The sequence below is a fragment of the Nerophis ophidion genome, linkage group LG24 (assembly GCF_033978795.1).
Source record: "Nerophis ophidion isolate RoL-2023_Sa linkage group LG24, RoL_Noph_v1.0, whole genome shotgun sequence".
Classification (NCBI taxonomy): Eukaryota; Metazoa; Chordata; class Actinopteri; order Syngnathiformes; family Syngnathidae; genus Nerophis; species Nerophis ophidion.
The window spans coordinates 26,216,556-26,225,153 of record NC_084634.1 but is presented as its reverse complement, the minus strand read 5'-3'; the positions used below and the strand labels follow the sequence as shown (position 1 = coordinate 26,225,153).

General features: G+C 38.5%; 2 protein-coding genes across 2 annotated transcripts in view; one reads left to right on the top strand and one right to left on the bottom strand.

Moving 5' to 3' along the window:
- The window catches only part of LOC133542047 (nesprin-2), a 261,954-nt gene that overhangs the window by 244,051 nt on the left and 9,305 nt on the right, over positions 1-8,598 (bottom strand). Inside the window, exons 2-5 of the mRNA XM_061885855.1 lie at positions 2,664-2,733; positions 2,485-2,545; positions 2,278-2,352; positions 1,340-1,412 (exon numbers count right to left, since the gene is read on the bottom strand). The gene's annotated coding sequence lies outside the window, so the exon portion shown is untranslated. The remainder of the gene's footprint in view (positions 1-1,339; positions 1,413-2,277; positions 2,353-2,484; positions 2,546-2,663; positions 2,734-8,598) is intronic.
- On the top strand, positions 3,747-7,647 carry atp5mj (ATP synthase membrane subunit j). The gene is made up of 4 exons (XM_061885986.1): positions 3,747-3,880; positions 6,179-6,302; positions 6,456-6,476; positions 7,528-7,647. The coding sequence occupies exons 2-4, from the start codon at positions 6,179-6,181 to the stop codon at positions 7,539-7,541; spliced, it is 159 nt and encodes a 52-aa protein (XP_061741970.1). The 5' UTR covers positions 3,747-3,880; the 3' UTR covers positions 7,542-7,647.

The window sequence follows — 8,598 nt, the reverse complement described above, 5'->3', positions numbered from 1 at the left end:
CCACATCATTTAACATGGTTTGAGGCTTTATTTGATGTGGCCCATCACGTCATTCAACGTGGTATACCACCTCATTCAAAGTGGTCTGCCACATTTATTGTGGCCTGTTGCTTCATTCAATGAGGTATTCCTAATCATTTGATGTGCTCCACTACGTCATTCAACGTGGTCTACCACATCATTCAATGTGGTGCCACGTCATTCAAAGTGGTTTGCCATTTCATTTAAAGTGGCTTGTCACATCATTCAATGTGGTCTTCCACATAATTCAATGAGGTTTGACACCTCATTCAATGTGGTCTTCCACATAATTCAATGAGGTTTGACACCTCATTCAGTGTGGCTCGTCACGTCATTCAATTAGGTATTCCATGTCATTTGATGTGGTGCCACGTCATTCAAAACAATTTGCATTTTCATTTAATTTGGCCCGTCACATCTTTCAATGTGTTCTTCTACATCATTCACTGTGGTCTGCCACGACATTTATCCGGCCCATCACGTAATTAATGTGGCCCATCACGTAATTAATGTGGCCCATCACATCATTCAACTAGTTAATCCATGTTATTTATTGTGGTCCATCACATCTTTTAATGTGGTCTTCCACATCCTTCAAAGTGGGTTGCCATTTCATTTAAAATGGCCTGTCAAGTCATTCAACGTGGACTTCCATATCATTTTATCTGGTACGCCACATCATTTAAATATGGCCCATCACATAAATTAGTATGGCCCATCACGTCATCCAACTAGTTAATCCATGTCATTTAATGTGGTCCACCACATCATTCAAAGTGGTTTGCCATTTCATTTAATGTGGTCCTTCATGTCATTCAATGAGGAATGTGGTACGCCACATCATTTGATGTGGTCTGCTATGTCATTTAATGTGGCTCTCTGAGGGCAGCCCTCATTGCGACATAGGCCGCGATAAAAACGACACCCTTGTCCTACTAGGTCACAGATGCACTATAAATGCTCCAAGCAGTCTTTAGAATGCGATCATCATCTTGTTCCAAAGTAGCTTCCAGCCAAGATTGTTTTCTCCTGCTACCAGTCTGCCTCATTTGGCAAACTTCTGCTTTGGCAACTCCGTCTTGACTTCCATTGTTGCGTCCAGGAAGCGATTCAGCTGACTGAACACTATCCAGTAGCAAGGGACGATGGAAATCTTTGCAGAAGCGAGGAAGAGGATGTGGCTTCAGGCCCTCTTTTTTTTTATCTGTTGCCATTTCAGACGGCATTTTTAACGACCCTATTGCATGTTGCAACATTAAAAATGCTTAGACTCAAAATGTATTTGAAAATGATAAAACTGATTAAAGCTGGTTGATACCTTTTAAGTTGGGGATCAGTCAGGGATGCAAGTTTCTCTGGGTCTGTGGAGTCCCCTGCAGACTCCAGCAGCTCTGCAGAAGATGCACCGCCAATTAATAAACTCAAAACTTTGTTAAAAGTAAATAGTGTTTACTAAAGACAACAAAAACAGAATTTGAGGCCGCCCAGAACAAGTTCCATAAACCTGTGCTTGGAGGCGTTTGGCGAAGAAGAACATGTAAGGAACCCTAGAAAAACTTCCAGGAAGCTGTTACAGCTTTGGATCTATCAGTATCGGATGATTTTTATGAACAAGTACTTCGTCGCTATTGCTGATTAATACCTTTAATGCCAATCACAAATGCCAATCCCCTCTGGCTGACCTTGTATTTATGTTTACTCCCCCCACTGTCTAGCTAACAGGTAATTTATGTGTCTCCATACACAGTGAGGAGCCGCTCACCTAAGTTGATAATAGAATATGATATATCTTTATTGTCATTGTACAACGAAATTCCAAGCAAACTAATTTAGTGCAAATTCATAATGACACATAAAAAACATAATAACATGGTACTCAGATAAATAGATAAAAATAATACTGGCCGAAGAAATTAGTAAACTAACTAACTAAAAAACTAACATAAAATACATAAAATACCAAGCACACAGTACCATGCAATGCACTAATATTAATCTCAATTGCGGCAGATAAACTGCATTTGTACCACTATCACTGTAAGGCGAGGCTAAACATGTTGCGGACCAAGAGAAAGCCAGGAGCAGTCATGCTAATAGCTGAGCTAACCGCTAAACTAGCTTGAAATAACATCAAGAAATTAGTGCATAGTAAACTTCAAAAAGTCTGTAAAATACTTTAATTCAATATTGACATCTGGAGAAAATAAGCAGATCTTGACATAGTAAGAGTCCAGAGAGAAGATAATATAACAATACCTGGGGGCCCTCAGTAGGTGCTGCTGGGCCTTTAGAAATGCTTCAGGGTCTTCAGGTGGTCATTCCTTTACAGACCTGATATAATAGAAGATCGGTAGGTCGTGAGTTAAAACCCCGGCCGAGACATACCAAAGACCATAAAAATGAGACCTATTACCCCCCTGCTTGGCACTCAGCATCAAGGGTTGGAATTGGGGGTTAAATTACCAAAAATGGTTCCTGAGCGTGAACACCGTTGATGCTGACTGCTCTCCTCACCTCCCACGGGCTGGAACAAGGGGATGAGTCAAACGCAGAGAGTAATTTCACCACACCTAGTGTGTGTGTGACTATCAGTGGTACTTTAACTTTTAACTTTAAATCAATAGAATAGTTGTCATTCTTACCTGATTATGCTTGTTTTGTGTTTCTACTTTGCTTGAACCAGTCCAACATGCCAGGCCAGCCAGGTGTTTTCTAGGGGTGTGGGAAAAAATCGATTCGAATTTGAATCGTGATTCTCATGTATGATTCAGAAACGATTATCTTTTTTTTTTAAATCGATTTTTTTTATTTTATCAATCCAACAAAACAATACACAGAAATACCATAACAATGCAATCCAAATCCAAAACCAAACCTGACCCAGCAACACTCAGAACTGCAATAAACAGAGCAATTGAGAGGTGACACAAACACGACACATAACAAACCAAAAGTAGTGAAACAAAAATGAATATTATCAACAACAGTATCAATATTAGTTATAATTTCAGCATAGCAGTGATTAAAAATCCCTCATTGACATTATCATTAGACATTTATAAAAAATTAAAAAAAAAAAAACAATAGTGTCACAGTGGCTTACACTTGCATCACATCTCATAAGCTTGACAACACACTGTGTCCAATGTTTTCACAAAGATAAAATAAGTCATATTTTTGGTTCGTTTAATAGTTAAAACAAATTTACAGTATTGCAATCAGTTGATAAAACATTGTCCTTTACAATTATAAAAGCTTTTCAAAAAAAAATCTACTACTCTGCTAGCATGTCAGCAGACTGGGGTAGATCCTGCTGAAATCCTATGTATTGAATGAATACAGAATTGTTTTGAATCGGAAAATTATCGTTTTTGAATCGAGAATCGCGTTGAATCGAAAAAAATGTATTTATAATTGAATCGCGACCCGAAAAATCGATATTGAATTGAATCGTGGGACACCCAAACATTCGCACCCCTAGTGTTTTCCATCTATTGATGTGTTCAAAAAAAATCTCCCCAAAAACGAGGTTAGCATCAATCTCTGCCCGACACACATTTCATTCCAAGGACACAATTGTTTTTTTTTGTCAAGACAATATTTTAATTTACCACTTCAATGTATTTTTCTGTTTTTATTCTGAGTTTGTCATTAATAATACAAATTTTAAAAAAATATAGCTTGAATAAATACAAAGAGCAAACAACAGTACGTGTAATACCGCATGCTTCCTATGAGAGGCAATCAAGAAACAGACGGCATATTTTACAGTCGAAGAAGCTTTTCCACCACGACTTTGACATCGGGCGACTGACTGCTGCTAGCTTGACCTTCTCTCTGCTGCGCGACAAACACAAAGGTAATACTTGCACGTTTCAAATCATTCCAATCCTTACTTTGTACGTTGCAGCCCTTAGGAAGTAGAACATGTTTATTCAACCGCAAAGTGTGTGATGCACGCGGGGCTAAGCTTTTGCAAGCTAGACTAAAGCTAATTTAGTTAGCATCCGCTGCGGTTATATATATGGCTTTTACTTTTTGACAAACAACATGACTATTGTCGTAAATGTTATGCTCATAGGCGCGACACACTGGAAATATTAGAACAGTTTGTCAATATACAACAAAAATTAGCTAGGTCGTATTCACCTTATTAGAGCTGGGCGATATGGCTAAAAACTGTATCACGATATGTGTTTTATAGCGGTCGATATCGATAATTATTGATATATGATCTATCCATCCATCCATTTTTCTACCGCGTGTTCCTTTTGGGGTTGCGAGGGGCGCCGGGTGCCTATCTCAGCTACAATCGGGCAGAAGGCGGCGTACACCCTGGACAAGTCGCCAGCTCATCGCAGGGCCAACACAGATAGATAACATCCACCCATCCATTTTTTACAGCTTATTCCTATTTGGGTTGCGGGGAGCGCCGGCGCCCATCTCAGCTACAATCGGGCGGAAGGTGGAGTACACCCTGGACAAGTCGCAACCTCATCGCAGGGCCAACACAGATAGACAAGACAACATTCACACACTAGGGACCATTTAGTGTTGCCATTCAACCTATAAATCCTCAGGTGCTTTGGAGGTGGGAGGAAGCTGGAGTACCCGGAGAGAACCCACGCATTCCCAGGGAGAACATCCGAATTCCACACAGAAAGATCCCGAGCCCGATATTGAAGTCAGGACCTTTGTATTGTGAGGCACATGCACAAATCCCGGGTACACCGTGCTGCCCGCTTTGATAAAATATATTTTTGTAATTTAAAATTTTTTTACTAGAGCAATGATTTTAATAATGTCAAACTATCCTCCACCCCAGCGAACGATGCCGTGGAACACCACGGTGGCCACCACAGTGTATATGTTTTAGGGCTGGGCAATATTGCGATATTTTTAGGCCATATCGCGATATACGATATATTTTGCCTTGGCCTTGAATGAACACTTGATGCATACAATCACAGCAGTATGATGATTCTATGTGTCTACATTAAAACATTCTTCATACTGCATTCATATATGCTACTTTTAAACTTTCATGCAGATTGGGAAATCACAACTAAGTCATCCATCCATCCATTTATACTGCTTATTCCCTTGTGGGGTCGCGGGGGGCGCTGGCGCCTATCTCAGCTACAATCGGGCGGAAGGCGGAGTACACCCTGGACAAGTCGCACAGGGCCAACACAGATAGACAGACAACATTCACACTCACATTCACAGACTAGCGCCAATTTAGTGTTGCCAAGTCAATTGACCAAAAGTGTATTTATTAAAGTTATTAAGCAATGGCACAAACATTCAAGTTATTTCCAAAACATAAAGCGCAAGATTGTCAGATAAAAATGAGCTGCATAATAGGAAATCAAATAGTATTTGTCCTTCACTATGTGGTAGGTTACTACGGACGCTATTAAATTCTCTTCATTCTCTAGCGAGTGACTTTTCAAATGATGCTACATATTAGCAGTAATTCTACTTTTTATAACATACTTTTTTTATTTTACATTAATAAACTGTAAAAACAACGGTAGAGTTTACGGTGGGAAAAAAGTGGCAGCTCAGTTGCCAGAATTTTACATAAAAGCAGTCTTATTGTTTTTCTTTTACTGTAAAATGCTGTGATGATCTATAAACATTTTTATTTAAAATATAATCTTCCTCTGGTTATAATCCTCTCTGTCAAGGCAGAAAGGAAAGAAAATGTTGACACATGCATGGAAAGCACTCATACAATCAATGTAAACAAGGTTCCAAAATCACATGGAACACGTAACAATATAACCGCTTAAAAAGGTGCTAATATAATGAATATGTAAGAAACGCTTAATAAAAAAAGCGTACTGGTAACAAACTATAGTTTTAAGAAATACTTAGTTGAATGCACCTTACAATGTAACTTTATGGCATTTTGCATAAATGGACTGACAAGTAAAAGTCTAGCAGCATTATTGACACAGCCGTAGTCCTAACAGTTTATGTGCAGAAATAATATTAGCCTGCTATGTCAAATTGAACTGCAGAGGATATTGATCCATTTTGTCAGATTTCGTGTAGTTCCACAGGTTCTCAGTTCTTTTAAATGTTTTGGAGAATGAGCATAAATAAGCAAATTAAATGTGGTTTGTGATTTTGCATTTTTCCCCCACAGATGGCTGGGCGCATGTTTGCAAACTGGTGGTCCAAGATGGGCCCCTACTACACCAAGGCATACCCGGAGATTTGGGTGGGTTTCGGCATCATGACGGTTCTCTACTACAAAATCTCATACGGAGGTGAGTTGGGTATTTGCAATAGTATTTCCATATTTGTGCAATATTTTTTTGACACAGTCGCAATCCAAATAAATTATCTCAGTGAAGGTATAAATGGAACACAGTCTTAGGGATATCAGATGTGATTTACAGTATTTTCTGTCCTCATTCTAGGAAAGAAAGCTGTGAAGGACAGTAAGTAACCTCCCTGCTCATGTTTTTATAAAAATACTGTAGTTTTTGATTGGCAGTCACCAACATAGTGTAAATTTATAATTCAATCAATTAGCTTGTTTTGTGGAGTACAGTCATCCTTCGCTTATCGCTGTTAATTGGATCCGGACATGACCGTGATAAAATGATTTCTGCAAAGTAAGAATCATTTTTAAATCAAACATTTCCATAGCTAAAGCACTTCTAAAAAAAAAATGTTTATTTAATTTTTTACATGGGTGCCCTCTGGAGATGAAACAACACCTGTTACACTGTTTAATGTTGTAATGCTCCCTGAGGCTAAACCAATCAGTGGCCACAATACTAAACAGCACAGTCTGATTGAGCTAATACTACTGTGGCGTTGCTAGTTTTGGTTTAGTTAGCCATGTTTATGCTTGAAAATGCCTAATTTAGTACCAAACATTTTTAGACTATGCTTTAAAATAAATTGTTAAATATATACGTATATACAGTACAGACCAAAAGTTTTAACACACTTTCTCATTTCAATGTGTTTTCTTTATTTTCATGACTATTTCAATTGTAGATTATCACTGAAGGCATCAAAACTATGACACCTGGGAAGTTAAAAAAAAAACCTGACTACCTCTTGAAGCTCATCGAGAGAATGCAGAGTGCAAAACTAATCAGTGCAAAGGGTGGCTATTTTGAATAAACTAGAACACAAACCATGTTTTCAGTTATTTTACCTTTTATTGTTCAGTGTGTAACGCCACATGTGTTCATTAATAGTTTTGATGCCACAGTGACAATCAACAATGTAAATAATCATGAAAATAAAGAAAACCCACTGAATGAGGTGTGTCCAAATGTTTGGCCTGTACCGTGTACATATATATAAAAAAAAATCTAAAATCTAGTAAAGACAATATTTGAAGCAGATGCGGCGAGGGATGCCTGTATGCCAATTAGTATGTTGTAACATGTGTTGTCCTCTAGATGTCAGTAAAATAAAATGTTATAGATGTTTTTTTGTCCTGTTGTCCTAAATGAGGTTTTCTCTTTGCAGCGCCTGCTCATTAGGTTTTAAAACCTGTTGACCAACCCCACCTGCTGTAAAATTGACCTCCCCGCCTGGATTCATGAACATCTTGTTAATATGGAATTAATAAAATTGTCAGTCAACAAACATACTTGCTTTTTTTGATGATTTGAATTATATTGGCTCAAGGTTTCCTATTTAGTTGATACATCCCATACACCAAAATTATACTTTGTGCTTTGCCATGCCGATTTAACAGCACAAGCACAATTAGGACAGGTGAAGCTCACTTGAACCATTTCTTGTTGCTGTTTTACCTATTAGTTTGGATAGTGCTCATACCAATAGTATCATTATATCAAAGGGTCGCATGGGTGGAAGTTTGCATCACTACAAGGTTGTTAGCCCATAGCAAATCCTTTTCTGTTTACTCTGACTCAGAGCTTTGCAGGTGTACCTAATCAAGCGTCTGTTCTGTGTGTTTAAAGACCTTACGATCACAGCAGGGATTTTCTGAGATAAATTGATTTTGTCAGAATGACTCAGTCACTGGTCTGCTGCGTAGGCGGTTTACTGACATTGCCGCTTCCTGTCAACGCTACCAATGTTCTTATGTCACACATGCTTTATAGAGCCCTCACATGGACTTTTGGCATGTTTTAGGGGAATAAAGTTGTACAGTAAACTATTACTCTACATTAGTGTTAGCTTTTCCTGTGTTTATTTTTTTTAAAGCATACGCAAGTATAAATAAAAACATTTTGGTAAGAAAACCGCAAAAGAAATTAAATTTTGATGAATGCTTTTGAATGGGAAAAGTAGTGCCAAAGTGAACTAAATAAAGTACAGTGGTACCTCCACTTAAGAGTGTTTTGAGACAAGCGCTGTATCTCGGCTAATTGCTGTGCTTTAAGTTGCAAGCAAGAGATCCACTTAACTTTGTTTTCCAAACATGAGAAGGAAGAAAGTGAGTGTGAAGGACAGTTGTGAGAAGGGGGTATTTGTTGAATCAAATAAATAAATCGTCAAAAAACGAGCGTGTCTCCAATTAGGCAAAACTCCAGCAGCCCTCGCGACCCCGAACGGGACAAGCGGTAG

Coding starts and splice junctions, on each gene's coding strand:
- atp5mj (XM_061885986.1), top strand. CDS start 6,179: ATGGCTGGGCGCATGTTTGCAAACTGGTGGTCCAAGATGGGCCCCTAC. Junction 6,303..6,455: donor CTACAAAATCTCATACGGAG/GTGAGTTGGGTA, acceptor TCCTCATTCTAG/GAAAGAAAGCTGTGAAGGAC.